Source organism: Penicillium canariense (assembly GCF_028826845.1).
Source record: "Penicillium canariense strain IBT 26290 chromosome Unknown utg000002l_segment0_segment0, whole genome shotgun sequence".
NCBI classification, from domain to species: Eukaryota; Fungi; Ascomycota; class Eurotiomycetes; order Eurotiales; family Aspergillaceae; genus Penicillium; species Penicillium canariense.
In genome coordinates, this window is record NW_026622729.1 from 2,676,666 (window position 1) to 2,690,930 (window position 14,265).

Consider the following 14,265-nt stretch of genomic DNA (forward strand, 5'->3'; position numbering starts at 1 on the left):
GATCCATCAAGAACGAGATACTGGGTGGATCCCGACAATCGGTGATTTGTGTCGGTCTCTACGGTGAGTAAGGTTGTTGGGAAGTCGGGGAAACGGGCGTTGTTGGAAAAGGAGAGGAGGAACCATGGCTAGCTGGCGTTTGGGTTGTCGTGAGTCTAAGTAGTCCAAGATCACCCGCAGCCGCCAGTAGCTCCAGGTCTAGTCTACAATATCAAACAAGTTATGCCGCAGATACAAGAGGTTATATAGATATACAGTGGGACAGTACGAGAATTATCTATTCTTAGTCGTTTCCCTCTTGTCGTAGGTTTGCGCCGGGGGCTGGCCACTACTACTCTCGATCAAGCCTTGACCCACAGAACCCAAGCGCGGAGGCAAAGAGGCCCAGCATACCCAGACAAAGGGCTTCGAGACTAATCTCAGTAGGCTCGTAGGCAAGGTCAATTGCCATCCACTCGGGTCCTAGTATGAGCATAGAGCTGCAGAGAGCGATGAATATGTTATGGGCAGGCAGACCAAACAGGCGGATCAGAAGCAAGGTTCCAATGGCAGTGAAAGTGATAACGGCTTAACGATTCACTATTGCAAAAGTTGACACACGCCACGCTACGACAAGTTCGTCTCAAGCAGAACAGTAGATAAAAGGACCGACGGTCTTGTCGACTATTGTCGTATAGATCGCCGTGGTATTCGAAGTGGTAGCCCGACGGAAGTCAGTACCCCGGCCCAGCTGCCACTGATCGGCGGAACGCTCGGCGAACTTGGCGGTGGTGTGGTGGCAGGCGATGAGAAGCTGGGCGATATACTATGCGCGCACCTCGTGGGGCCCAACATGATCGGGCGGAAAGCGTTAAACTGAGGGCAGAAGCCATAGTTTATTTCGGCGTTCACTTGGGCATGAAAGAAGTACAAATGCACCCAGTAGAGACAGCCTCCGATCCATGGGCCTGATACAGCTGACTCATCCCGCCATCATCGGCCCCGCGGTCACCACTCCAGCGGGCCTCCTCTTCTTTCTTTCTCTTTATCTGCTCCTCTTTGTCTTGCAACGTGACGTGACCGGGTCCTGCTGCTCTTATTCTTGATTCTGCGTCCCTGCCGAACTGCCATCCCGCGGGAACTTCGCCGTGCGTGCCCTCCTTCGCCTACCTGACACGGCCATTCCTTCCCCGCTCACCACTTTGGGGGAATCTCTCGCCCGGTGACCTCATTACACCACCCCGGACCGACTGCCCACGAGCTAGCGACTGCATACGCGCCGTCGAAACCACCTCACTTTTATCTACGATCTTTCCGAACACGCCATCATGAGCAGTCCCAAACGAAGAATCGAGACAGATGTGAGTTTACCCCCTCAGGAAGGGAGCTAGAGCGCTCAAGGTCCCCGCAAATGCTAATATGAGCTTTTGGTTGCACCAATAGGTCATGAAGTATGCCTTCGAATTCTGGTTAACTCCGGCAGCATTATAATGGAACAGTTACTAACCTTTGCGCTAGGATGTACGCCTACCGACCCCCCTTCCTCTTCAAGACAGTCACTGCTCCTGGCACGCGACCGACTGGCCGATTACCATAGTTTGTGGTCTGGATGGAATATAGCTGACGGTTGGAAATAGGCTCATGAGTGACTATGAGGTGACTCTGGTCAATGACAACAGTGAGTCAGACCCCTTCACCACTCTGAAACTGTACAAGCAGGGGCTAACTCGGTTATAGTGTATGGACTCATCCCCCTGAGAGAAGCCTCGTCAAATGTCTGATGATGGTATATAGGCAAGAATTTTACGTCCGATTCAAGGGACCGGAAGAGAGTAGGTGAAACTACATTCAGAACAGACAGAGATCACCATAGCTAACCGACCGCGTTAGCACCATTCGCCGGGGGCCACTGGAAGATCCACGTGGAATTGCCCGACCAGTATCCCTACAAGAGTCCCAGCATCGGATTTGTGAACCGAATCTTCCATCCGAACATCGATGAGCTGTGAGCTTTCGATCTCTAGCCGTATATAACCTCTGGATATTGACCAGCTACCTATGCAGATCGGGATCAGTCTGCCTCGATGTCATCAACCAGACATGGTCGCCCATGTACGACATGCTCAACATCTTCGAAGTCTTCCTGCCTCAATTACTCCGCTACCCCAACCCGTCGGACCCACTCAATGGCGAGGCCGCAGCGCTGATGATGCGCGAACCCAAGGGCTATGAGGCGAAAGTAAAAGGTACGGAGAGGTATCTTCTCTGGTGCCACGACTGGACCACTAACCCCTGTCTGCAGAATATGTTGCCAAGTACGCCAGTAAAGAGGCGGTGGATGAGGCAGGCGAGGACACCGAGTCCGAAGACGAGCTCAGCTCCGCCGGCAGCTACGAGTCTGGTGGTGAAGAGCCTGCCGGGGCAATGGACGATGTCTGATCCACTCACCGGCGGTGTTGGCTCTCGCCTTTGCCTTGGTCTGAAATTGGACCTACGCGAACATATTGCATCCCTCAACTCTTCTATATTTGGACTAGCGGGCGTTTCGTTCATAGTGGAGTTTGTCTCTTTTCCTCTTTCCCTTTGTGGTACACTTCAGCATTTGCTACGGTCGGGGATGGAGTCCAGGATAGGACACTGCAATGCGCCAATTTTCTCAAGGCCTAGTGGAACAGGACTGGGTTTCTCTTCCGTTGATAACAAGATATTTGAATGAATTGCCTTTTATAATTTCTTTTCTACGTCGGAGCATGGCTCTGGCTAGCAGCGTCTGAACGCCAAGTACCTCTTCGCTAGTAACCCGCACCATCAGAACAGTCAGGATCAGACCGTGGTACAAGACAACAGGAGCGTTTGTAGTTCAATTCTTGGATGACCTCAAGATATGTACAAAGAAAGCCACCAATAACAAATCTAGAGATATCCCCCCAAAAAGTCGCCCACGCAATATTTAAACAGGAGGCCCTTGCCAGCGCTATGCCTCGACGAGAACGATACGTGAAATCAAATAACAGAAGGAAAAGAATCAGATCTGAAGATAGAAACAACCTGCAACATGGGTATTACCAGATCAATATAACACGGGAGACAGGAGTGAGTGGCTATGTAAGTGAGAAACAGTCGACCTGCGATTCATGCAAAGGAAAAAAAAAATCAAAGAGTGTCAAGGGCCAAGGGTGATAGGAGAGACCACAAAGCCTTGTTCTTGTGGAATGTGCGTTTCCCTTCCCATCCTCATCATCTTCCCCGTCCTCTTCGTGTGTTCGTCAATATCGTGATTATGCAAGAAGAGGATCCATTCCCCAGCTGGTCATATTTTGACAGCTCAAGTGACCTTCAGAACACCGAAGACATCGCGGTTTGAGAGTCCGTCGTCCCTCAGGTCCGGGCGAGAGCGCTTCTTGTTAGGGTTGACGACCACTTCACCCCAGTGCTTGGGGGCTGTGTTGCCAGAGGTGGGACGACTATTTACCGAGCCGTTGTCTTTGTTAGACACTGTAAGGCCAGCGTTCTCCCCAGAAGGGGTAGGGGAGTTCGGCCCGGATATAGGGCCAGGGAGAGTGGCCTGGGGTTGGAGATGCGGTTGGGGTTGGAGGGACCAGATATCAATGACAGAACTGGATCAGCGATAGCGACGATTAGCAAACGATCCTCGCGACAAAAAGGGCAGTCATCCTGGTTTCCCAATCATGTTTATATGGTATACTCACTCCGAAGTCCGCTGGCAGATAGCCTCCAGGGCCTCCCGTTCGCGCCTCACATATTCCGGATCCGGCTGGTTGAGCGTCTGGGTATGGGTGAGCGAGCCGTAGCCATCGTTGGTCTGGTAGGGGTCTTCGTCCAGCAAGCGCGAGGACTCAGGCTTCCAGAAAGACTTGTCAGCATCCCGTTCCTTTCAACACGCACTCCACGCCTCCCGCATGAGATCGAGGTAATGAGCGCTGAACATTGTATCCACGGCAGCATCAACAGATCAACCATGACCGAGACTCACCTCGGGGGACTTGTGGCGGTTGCCACCCAGGCACGAAGCACAGATACCCATTTATATCGAATGGGGGTTCTCAATTCGGGAATCGGAGGGACACGATGTAACACGCACGAGGCATTAACTACCCCAATTGTCGATGGAGCGGTGGAACCCTTTCCCCTCGAACGGGGAAGTGGGCGCAGTAGCGACGAGGGAGTTTGCAGGTATGGAGTAAGGAACGTGGGCGATGCAGAATTAACAGGGCATAAATGAAATGGCGCAGTAATCGAGGAAGTGTGGCCGAGGAGATGTCAGGCAGCGTGCAGGTGAAGTTCTGGTTGCGACCTCATCGCCGAAGGCTGGGGTGCGTCCGTGCGCGTCATGCGATAGGGCGTGCGTGGCCGGAGCGTGGCAATATGCCCTGCAAGTTTTGGTCCTCCGCTCGCAACGTCCGCGATTTGTGCCTCTGCCTCTTCTGCGCACATCATGTTCGATCTACCCGACGCTAAGCGGTTAGTTGTGTCTGGCACGCTCGATGATAAAGCTATACTGATCTCAAAATTCAAGGGTCCGCCGCGATGAGGTTCAATCGCCCGCCTCTTCCCGGGCACCGTCGCCTGTCAACGAGACCGACCTGCAGGAGGCCCACGCTCGACTGGGCAAGCTGCTTGACTTGGATGGGTTAATTGGGACGAATTCAATTGTGGAAGCAACAAATGAAGCCGCACCGCCACCTGCAGATGCGAATAGCGATGACGGTGAGCAGGAATTTGAGTTCCGTCTGTTCAGCGCTCCCACGAAGGCCAAGGACACATCCTCGCACGAGCCAAATATGACAGATGGGAACCAGACGGCCGCGAACAAGGACAAGAAGCCCACGGGTGAAATCAGGGACAATATAGGAACACAAAAGCTCCGCATTCGATTGCGGTCCCCCACGCCGTCTCGAGACCCTTCGGAGGGGCGGTTCGTCAAGGCCTTCCGTGGATGGCAGTACTATTTCTCGACGCCGACAATCTTTGGAATGGACGAAACCCCCATGTCAGAAGGGACGAAAGCTGAGAGGAGGCGCCAATTTGAGGATATGGCTGTCACTGGAGAGCATATCACAGGCTGGGCGAAGACACAGCCCTGGGTAAGCTAGCCGATACAATTACGCCCCTTATTGAGCAAGGAACTAATGCAGCTCCATAGACTGGCTGCAATCTTCCCTGGCGGGTCATCCACCTCAAACGCCATCAAACTAAGCTACCCCCGGCCTCGATGGACGTGCCCATCTATGTAGTCGAGGGTGCCCCAGTATCCAAGTCACCTACCACGCGGAAGAAGCCTGGCAAGAAGCGGCGCGTTCAATTGCGCAAGAAAGTCGCTGCCGCCGAGGCAGCTAAGTTGTCGGAGGCTGAGAAGCGGACACGCAAGAATCGGGAGCGTAAGATCAAGCGTCGGCAAAAGAGTCGGGAGCAGAAGGCTGCGGCTGCTGGTGCTACTGGTGACAGAGATGTTGCTATGGCGGATGACGACGGAGGCTCCTCTGGGGGCGACGAGTAGAGTAGCGCAGTCAAGTGTTGTTCGCATGAAAATTATGATACCCTGTAAGAATGACAATTTCCTTCCACACTTGGTGGTTTATTAAATTTGATTCTCTTTGCAAATACTGCTAGCTGTCACTGTTAGATCATACAGAAGGCACGAATACGCAACATTGGATTCATTAATTTATTGACACTGATGTTTGTCGCCCTAGGAGTGAAGACAAAACCAGCGAGTGAGGTTTCGTCGATGGCCTGCCAGCGAGAACCCCTAGCCGTCATGAGTGAGAGTGAGAGGGGGCAGCTGAAATGAGGAGGAACCCTCGGAAGCGCTCCATCAGCAGCCTCCTGGCGTAATGCCAGAATGCTAATAGCCTCGAGTAGTTGTTTACCACGCAGAACCCGAAAACGTCATCCCAAGGAAATTTAGGGATGATTTCCCAAGATTTGGGGCATGAGGTTAGTATCAATTTTCTATAAATATGCAAATGATGCATCTAGCTAATGAATCACTAAATAGGAATCCCGGAAGCACCGTATACCTTGAAAAATGGGAAGATGGTTGTCGCGATCAAGTGCCCTAAACCTAAGAGGTAAGCGACTGTTACGACAATGGCCAAAGACTGTACTTACCGAAAATGAAAAACAATAGGCTAATAGCAACTTTGAAATTCTGGGCGCCGATAAAAATAAGAAGCACAAGGCAGACTGTCCAAATGGAGAGACCCACTTGATGCAAGCCGGGGGTTTGTTTGTACTTTATTGCAGCATCATCAATGATCATTTGCAGGTTGGCGGCAGCTGCGGTGGCCCTGTCCAGCAGAGCCTGTGATACCTGCATATTGAGTCTGATAGACTCGGCTGCTTGTTGTTGTGTGACCAATGAGTCAGCCTGTAGACGGTGGGCCTTTTGAAGCTGATCGGCCATCGTCTGAGATTGCTTGATGGATGCGTCCATGGCTCCAAGCCGCTGTGTAAGTTAACGAGGAATACTGTGTATAGGAAATGAGAGGTCTTGCCTCTTCCATCTTGCTTTCTTGCTCCAGAACGAGGATTAGCCGACTCGTCAGCCACTCCTGGTATTGTCAGCACTGCTCAGGGTGAAGCATGAGAGAGATATACACACCAAAGCGACGTCGACGTTCTGCATCTGTTGCGAAAGCTTTGCGATATCTGTCTCGGCCAGTGACTCCAATGCGTAGTGAAGATCCAATGCAAGTTCATTGACAGCGAGTGTGTTCTCCTGATGCACCTGCAATGCTTGCTGGCTGTGGGCAACAGTGTCTTCATGGGTAGCCCTCAGGACCTGCTGCAGAGCATCAACTTGAGAAGACATGTTGTGTATATTCTATAACGTTGTTAGTCTTTGTAGGCAGACAAAACAGCTATATAGCTCCGACCTTGCTGAGAAATAACGATTCCATTTGCACCTTACTCAGTGCTGAAGCGACTATTGTCGCCACTGTATCGAAACCTGCTTCGATATCATGGAGGAATCTGCCGAAAAGACCGCGGAAGAGTGATGCGTTCTTTTCCAGGTCCAGAACTAACGTATTTTGTAGCCCTTGGACTGTTTGTAGGAATGCTTGATGCTGAGTTGAGGTTACTGAGGCCTTCCGCAGAGTTTCTTGGAGCCCCTCGTCAAGCTTGACACTGCTCTTCAAAATCGACTGGTGCAGATCTAACAACTCTTCTTTCTCGACCTCAATCCGCGACGCTTGGCATATGATCATAGCATTCTGCCTGTTATTGCTATATGATGTCCACCATTGGGGCCGTGATTCCAGAGCTCCGAGGCATTGTCCAAGTTGGCTCTTTGAGACTACCTCTTCGTCACAATCCGTAGATCTGAATTTCCTCAAAAACCTGAATCGCGATTTTGCTGGTTCGGGAGACGGAATGGTCACCGGTAGGCAAGACTGAGGAACCACGGCACCAGCTCCATCGAGCTCACAGATCGCCAGTCTGGCAGCGTAAATGGACCTAATGCGGTCCAGGATCTCATTCGTGTCAGGATCAGCGTTGCCCTTGCCTCCGAGGTCTTGACACGATGTAACAAGACGGGTTGCAGCGACGCGATTGCATGATGGAGACGAGCTCATGGATTCCAGCAGCTGAACTGCTTCGGTGAAGATGGAATCCTGTTGCCGAGCATTTGAGGTTAGATACGTGATGGCGTTGCTGTCGTCTGATGCATCGGCAGGCAGATGAGGTTTATCTTCCTCAGTCAGTGCAAAGAAACAACCATTGTACTGAAGAACAGGTACCGTGATCGGAGGAGTCATTTCCAGTGGAGCTCACCAGGCTGCACATCAGAGCAGTACAGACTGAGCAAAGCAGTAGGCTGGGGCTCAGGCACTTCATCGTTGCAATATATTTTGAGTCCTGTTTCAAAGGAGGAGGCTGGGAATGCGTGACTGAAGCACACCCATCTGTGCTTATACGGAAGGTAATCAGAGGGCGAATGAGGCTGGATGATGTAGTAGGAGGTAGGTTGGGAGTTGCAGAGGGGTGAGCGACGAGGAACATTCCCAAGTCAGGCGGCGCAGAGTCGCACTACCTCTCATGATAACCTCACCTGACCCGGGGCTTGCAAGACGATGATTATTTAATTACAGGCGATCAATATGGGCACTCTACCATCGTCCCTTGGACACCTCGCTGCGACTTGAACCGCGGGCTGGCAGCAACAAACCTACATTTCTGTGTGCAACTACCTCTAGCTAGTCAAGGAAGCCTCAGCGCGTCCATTAACATCCAGGACTATGCTCGAGTAGCATGATAGATAATTTAGCCTCCAGCTGTCAAGTAACATTGGGAAAATATTAGAAACAAGTAGAGCGATGTGAGAGTCATTATGAACATATAATCCCTACCACTCAAGGCGATCATCATATACCAGACTGACGTCGAACTTCTCCTGCCCACTCCACACCTTGGACGCAGAATTGCAAGTTGCGACAATGTCCCGCAGATCACTGAGCATACTGCCAGGCCCGCTGGCAAATATGGTTGTTGGCCCCCCTATTGTGTCGTCTAGGAATTCGGTGATTAACTTCTGTAGATCGGGATGTCTGCTGCGGTCTGCAGATCCGCCACCGAGCTTGATTGGAACATCCAATTCGCTGTCACAAATGTCAGCGGATGGTGAAGATTGTGATGATTTCATATCCTTCTCGTCGTCATTTTTTACTGGTAATGTGCTTTCTTTTGACGAGGCTTGGCTGCTCGGATCTCTGGTAGCAAAGATCCGGATTTTCAAATTCATATCTTTCCGCACTGTTCGCAAGAGGTCCAGCTCTTCCTGGATCCATTGGGTATTGCTCGCATGTTTGATTACCCAGATCAGATCCAATTTTCTGTTGGGAGAGGGTGGCTGCTGAGCGAGACCAAGCAGGACTGGGAGCACATAAGTGATTCCAGTACCGCCAGCAACGCAAACAATGTTGGTATTGGGTGCCAGATTCTTGGTGATCGACTCGCCATACGCCCCTGTCAAAATGACCGGTGTAGTCAAACGGCCATTGGAGGCAAGGTCTGCAATTCTTTTTGTCTCGCCCTTCTTGGCTCGTAGTATATATGAATGCTTGACCTGACCCTTGGCAATCACTGGCGCGTTGAGAGGTGTGAATGGATGTGATTGCCACATACTAATCTTCGGAAAGCACAAATAGTAATGTTGACCAATGTTCCATGTATCCTGGATGTTTTCCATTTCAAGGCGAATAACATCCCCATGGTTCTCGTCGACAAAGCACACAACGGTAGCTTCGATAGACTTGAAGCCTAGCATTCCTGACTCTTCGCCCGGATGATAATGCAATACACCCGTGCGAATAAAGCGAGCACCTCGGTCGAGGAACCAAAAGATGAGGGACGGAAGCAAAAAGCACTTCAGTTGCTTCCAGTGGCCCCAGCAGGCGCCGATATAAACCATGGCAAGAACATAGTGCAGCTTTCGGAAGGTCTCATATCCAGTAAGTCTAATGCCCCATGGTGTGCTCAGAGCAAATATCAGGAGGAGTAGGATCATAGCGACAATTCCCCAGACCATGTACGTCTGTGTGACCCATTCAATACCGACGGATGGTTGTGGTTGGTACAGCCTCAGCTCAACTATACACCAACCGATTGTATGCAGCGAGCTTTGCACGAAGATAATGTAACCCAGCCAGCGATGTAGGAAGTTGAAGGTCTGGTAGGGTAAACCGGTGACCAATGAAAGAAAGGACTCGCGACTGCTGAGCATCACGGAAAGAGGCGTGAGTGCGTATGCAAGAACACCAATTCGATCCGACCATGGGCCTATACTGGAGCGGGTGTTGTAGACGCCGTCCATGTTGGAGACAGGCGTAACCCAGGTGTTATAGGTAATCCCGACAAAGCTGAAAATGAGAAGATAGCCGGCCAATGCTGCAAGAATGAAAACTTGAATGCGCGTTGTACGGCCGAAGACCATGTGAGCCGCGTCGGGGAGTAGAAATTTACGGCTTAACACCGCAAAAGAGACTCGAAGTTTGCGTATGCCGGCCAGACGCGGTGCAATTAAAGAGAGCGATATATTTGGCTCGTGAAGTAGTCTGATCAGGGCCCAGATCAATAGAATGCCCCCAATGCTTGACCAGAGGACGCCAGTGTAAAGCATCCCCCGGTCATGAGCCGAATAGACAACATCGAGATAGGCACATGAACCGGCATCGTTGGTGCAGGGTATAGCTCGGTCCGCATATCCCCAATGTGGTTCTAATGTCGTTGCACTGCTCAGATTCTGGATGTGGCGGGCATTCAATTTAGGATAAGACATGGTGCCTGTTCGCAGCCCAGGAGGCTTGGATCCAAATGGCTGATGCGAATTATGAGGCTTTGACGAGAGTGGTCCTCGTCAAGTGGTAATGACGCCAGAGAAGTACACTCAATCAACCCTGGACCTTCTTAGTGCATGGGTCTGAAGAGTCCGTTATGAATTAGTCAATAAGTAAGGGGGAAATTCTACAGTCGGCTACCAGACAGATATATGGGATTGATAGCGAGGCGTTACGGGCCATCGGCTCCTGTAACCTACTCGTCCAATCTCAAGCCACATTCTGAGAGCATTTGAGCAGATTTCAGCAAGTGCGCGGTGATTTTGCTCCACTCGGGAAAATTCCGGGGCGTGATTGCGACGCTCAATAGGCGGGACCTATAAGACCACCCTGATCTCAGATGGTGATACTCAGAGACCGTTTCTCGCACCTATTCCTACCCTAGCGAACTTGCGCTGAGCTGACTACATACAATCTACACGACATGGACATGAGCTCGAGCACCGACAGCACAGAGTGCAAAATCTCGGTGAGTGCCAAGGCATGACGGCTTGGCCGAAACCCCGCTTATCAGGATATCCAAGATGCTGTTCAACTGGTACACCATCGACGCATGTTTTCTCTCAACCGAATGGCATATAAAGAATAATGGAATGTTCGCCGCGACTTGCGTTGGAATTATCCTGCTCGTTATCCTTGTCGAGGCCTTTCGTCGGCTTGGCAAGGAATACGACAGCTTCCTGACCCGCCAATGCCAGCGCCAAGCCGCGGTGCTCGCTGCCAAGAAGGATAATTGCGTGAGCAGGACCAACACAGTGGGCCTCGGTCTCAAGTTTCGCGTGACGCCTTTGCAGCAACTCGCTCGGGCATTCCTTCACGCATTGACATTCGGGGGTGCATATATCATCATGCTGTTGGCGATGTACTTCAACGTTTACGTTATTATTTGCATTTTCATCGGTGCCGGTCTGGGCAAGTTTTTTTGCGATTGGATGGTTGTTACCGTCGGTGTCGATGCTTTGTATGATGAAGTTAAGGGCGTGGAGGAGACTACTGTATGTTGTGGCTGAACAATGAGTATAGCGTTGATATAGAGAGCAGCTGAGATCTATAGCTCTAATGATTTGATGACCTGATTGATACATGCACGCGTTGAAGTTCAGGAAGAGCGACAGTTACTCGACTAACAAAGAAAGTCCCCATAACTTTGTAAAAACGCCTTCGCTAGGACACAGAGCCTTTGTAACCCGGTGATTATTCTGAAAAGACTAGATATTGTGCTTCTTTCCTGGTGGCACAAAACGGGCTTTGTGCCTGACAAGAGCCGCTGTCCAAGGATACGGTGCAATACGCGTAGATCGAAAAGTAGAAACCTCATTTACAGCCTACTCCCGGTCAGCCACGAAAACTATGTGAAATATCATAGAGTCAACTGTCGACTTTCCCGAACCATTTATACATTTGCTGAGCCAGGTCGAAGTTGGCGCCATTTTCTGCAGGCCACAAGATTTGCCCGATCGAATCACGTGGATGCTAACCCAATCGAGGCCCGCAATTTACTCGGACAAAATCATCGGGTGCGCAGCGCAGCCGATCAAACAACGCCAGCATCATGTTTTGTCTACCCCAACGCTGCGCTCGGCAGCTCCTCCGCGAGCCCTTACAGCGCGGCTCATTACCTCTCTTCCTCACGCCCGCATTCTCTCCGTCCCGCGCACAATGCTTCTCGACCACGTCCCCGATGCAATCCCGAGTTGGCGGCGCCGCCATCTCCGTCCCCCCCGAGGTGTCATTGAACCTCATCGATATCCCCAAGTCTCTTACACGGACACGTGGAAAGGATGTACCTAAGTTTACGGCTCAGATCAAGGGTCCTAAGGGTATGTGGCGGCTGTTTAGACAGGCTTACCTGGAAGCTAACATTTTCTCCCCGATTGCAGGCGAGATGTCCCTCACAATTCCCTCCTTCCTCGACGTGAACTATGACGCCGCGAACCAAAAAGCCACTCTGTCCGTTTTGGACGCAGAGGAGCCTCACCAGCGTGCCATGTGGGGTATGTGCTGTCTCTCGGCCATCAGTTCAGTCACGGCGTCACGATCGATCATAAGCTAACGTCGTGGTTCCTCTTCTAGGCACAACACGCGCGCTCCTCCAAAACCACATTATTGGGGTGTCAGAAGGCCACATCTGTGTCCTGAGTATGGTGGGTGTTGGTTACAGAGCCACGATCGAATCGAAAGCCACCACCGTCACTCCCTCCTACCCCGGCCAACAGTTCGTCTCCCTGAAGGTCGGGTTCTCACACCCGATTGAGCTCGGTATCCCTGAGGGTGTCCACGCCAGCACCCCCCAACCGACCCGCATTTTGCTCGAGAGCGTCAACAAGCGCCTGGTGACGCAGTTCGCCGCCGAGATTCGCGAATGGAGACGTCCGGAGCCGTACAAGGGCAAGGGTATCTTCGTCAATGGCGAGACTATCAAGCTCAAGGCGAAGAAGATCAAATAAACTGTGGGCACACGTGTCTTGGCTTGCTTTTTGGAACATTGCATTTGGGTTCCATTTGTATTCTTATCTTATACTCTATCTCCGTCGTCATATATGTACTATGTATCCTCCCATAGCACCGTCTCCTTTTAATTTTCCCCACGTGGTATCACAGATATAGTTTGAACGCATCAAGCGTGATCCTAGGCAGTAGCAAGCAGATCCAAACCAATTACAGCTTCAGGACAACCTTGACGGCATCAATGACCTGGTCCTGTAGAGCCTTGGGGGCAGCCACAACACCCTTGTTGGCAGCCAGGGTCCGGCCCTTGCTGAAGTCCAACCGGTTTCCATAGATGTCGGTCACCTGGCCACCGGCTTCACGGACAATAATGTCGCCGGCGGCGTGGTCCCAGATCTTCTCCTGGTAGTCCTTCTTGACGGGAAGGCGGAGATAGATGTCACCGGCACCGCGAGCGATCGAGCAGTACTTGGCCTGCGAGTCCAGACGGACGCTGGGGGCAGTGATGCCGAGACGCTCGGCGACGGCAGCGTTGTCACCCTGAGCAGAGTGAGCGGCCTCAACACCCTCGCAGAAGACGGCTTGGGCGATGTTGGGGACTGGACGCATGGTGATGGACTTGCTCTCAGCGAGAGTGCCGTTGGACAGGGGACGACTGGTGGCGCCCTCGCCCAGGACGGCGGAGAAAAGAACTCCGTTCGCGGAGGTGCTAGTCTGCTGGGCACCGGTGCTGGCATCAAGGGAGGCGGCGTCGTCAACGGGAAGGTTAGGAGTACCAATGGCTCCGACCTTGACATCACCGTCAACAATCAGACCAAGGCAGACGGCGTACTGACCGCCACGGAGGAATCCCTTGGTGCCGTCGATGGGGTCCAGAGCCCAGATACGGCCCTTGCCGCCACCAGCACTCTTGCCCTGATCGATAATATCCACCATGCTCTCCTCGCTGGTCAGGGGACCACCCAGCACGCTATCGCTCTCCGGGTCGTCCAGCTTGATATCCTTGACCAGGCGCCAGATCTCAGCGCTCAGAGCCTTGTCCTCACGCAGGGAGCTGGCCTCCTCCTCGGCGACAATCTCATCGTTGGGGAAGTTCTTGCGGATGGCCTGAATGATGAGGGCCTGGGCGCCGAAGTCGCCAATGGTGACGGGGGATTTGTCGTCCTTGGACACGGTACCCTTGGCCTTCTCAAAGAAGACCTTCTGGGTGAGCAGGGTCGCCCGTTGGACGGCGAGCTCGGCGATGTAGCGTTCTTGTTGATAGGCCATGGTTGCGGGGTGCTGAGTGTAAGAAGAGTAGGAGAAGGAAGGAAGCAGGAGGGAGAGGCGGGAGCGGGTCTTGAGAGCCACGCTGAGAGCCAGGATGAGGGTGGAGCAGAGTACGAAGCGGGACAGGACGCGCAACAGACTCGGCGGGCGGGGGAAATGCTCCGGCGAGCGCGCGGAGGGGCTCATACAATAGCTTGGAGACTGGCCA

At 52.2% G+C, this 14,265-nt stretch overlaps 8 protein-coding genes across 8 annotated transcripts; 4 read left to right on the forward strand and 4 right to left on the reverse strand.

The window, feature by feature from the left end:
• Nucleotides 1-1,307: 1,307 nt before the first annotated feature.
• Nucleotides 1,308-2,418, forward strand: N7482_004171 (E2 ubiquitin-conjugating protein UBC8; the record flags this gene model as incomplete). Its single annotated transcript, XM_056686296.1, has 6 exons — nucleotides 1,308-1,340; nucleotides 1,600-1,661; nucleotides 1,717-1,811; nucleotides 1,870-1,984; nucleotides 2,044-2,225; nucleotides 2,282-2,418. The coding sequence occupies 6 exons, from the start codon at nucleotides 1,308-1,310 to the stop codon at nucleotides 2,416-2,418; spliced, it is 624 nt and encodes a 207-aa protein (XP_056545038.1).
• Nucleotides 2,419-3,304: 886 nt separating this feature from the next.
• On the reverse strand, nucleotides 3,305-4,024 carry N7482_004172 (LAMTOR1/MEH1 family protein; the record flags this gene model as incomplete). The annotated part of the gene is made up of 3 exons (XM_056686297.1): nucleotides 3,305-3,596; nucleotides 3,690-3,841; nucleotides 3,974-4,024. The coding sequence occupies 3 exons, from the start codon at nucleotides 4,022-4,024 to the stop codon at nucleotides 3,305-3,307; spliced, it is 495 nt and encodes a 164-aa protein (XP_056545039.1).
• A 411-nt stretch (nucleotides 4,025-4,435) lies between these two features.
• N7482_004173 (DUF2011 domain-containing protein) lies at nucleotides 4,436-5,497 on the forward strand (the record flags this gene model as incomplete). The annotated part of the gene is made up of 3 exons (XM_056686298.1): nucleotides 4,436-4,461; nucleotides 4,517-5,084; nucleotides 5,144-5,497. The coding sequence occupies 3 exons, from the start codon at nucleotides 4,436-4,438 to the stop codon at nucleotides 5,495-5,497; spliced, it is 948 nt and encodes a 315-aa protein (XP_056545040.1).
• Nucleotides 5,498-5,990: 493 nt separating this feature from the next.
• On the reverse strand, nucleotides 5,991-7,763 carry N7482_004174 (uncharacterized protein; the record flags this gene model as incomplete). The annotated part of the gene is made up of 5 exons (XM_056686299.1): nucleotides 5,991-6,058; nucleotides 6,112-6,448; nucleotides 6,498-6,554; nucleotides 6,605-6,826; nucleotides 6,879-7,763. The coding sequence occupies 5 exons, from the start codon at nucleotides 7,761-7,763 to the stop codon at nucleotides 5,991-5,993; spliced, it is 1,569 nt and encodes a 522-aa protein (XP_056545041.1).
• A 587-nt stretch (nucleotides 7,764-8,350) lies between these two features.
• N7482_004175 (ferric reductase family protein) lies at nucleotides 8,351-10,282 on the reverse strand (the record flags this gene model as incomplete). Its single annotated transcript, XM_056686300.1, has 1 exon — nucleotides 8,351-10,282. The coding sequence occupies one exon, from the start codon at nucleotides 10,280-10,282 to the stop codon at nucleotides 8,351-8,353; it is 1,932 nt and encodes a 643-aa protein (XP_056545042.1).
• A 482-nt stretch (nucleotides 10,283-10,764) lies between these two features.
• On the forward strand, nucleotides 10,765-11,350 carry N7482_004176 (copper transporter family protein; the record flags this gene model as incomplete). The annotated part of the gene is made up of 2 exons (XM_056686301.1): nucleotides 10,765-10,809; nucleotides 10,865-11,350. The coding sequence occupies 2 exons, from the start codon at nucleotides 10,765-10,767 to the stop codon at nucleotides 11,348-11,350; spliced, it is 531 nt and encodes a 176-aa protein (XP_056545043.1).
• A 542-nt stretch (nucleotides 11,351-11,892) lies between these two features.
• Nucleotides 11,893-12,787, forward strand: N7482_004177 (mitochondrial 54S ribosomal protein uL6m; the record flags this gene model as incomplete). The annotated part of the gene is made up of 3 exons (XM_056686302.1): nucleotides 11,893-12,160; nucleotides 12,221-12,334; nucleotides 12,414-12,787. 3 exons carry the CDS (start codon nucleotides 11,893-11,895, stop codon nucleotides 12,785-12,787), a joined length of 756 nt encoding a protein of 251 aa, XP_056545044.1.
• A 211-nt stretch (nucleotides 12,788-12,998) lies between these two features.
• N7482_004178 (3'(2'),5'-bisphosphate nucleotidase) lies at nucleotides 12,999-14,243 on the reverse strand (the record flags this gene model as incomplete). The annotated part of the gene is made up of 1 exon (XM_056686303.1): nucleotides 12,999-14,243. One exon carries the CDS (start codon nucleotides 14,241-14,243, stop codon nucleotides 12,999-13,001), a length of 1,245 nt encoding a protein of 414 aa, XP_056545045.1.
• Between the last annotated feature and the right edge of the window lie 22 nt (nucleotides 14,244-14,265).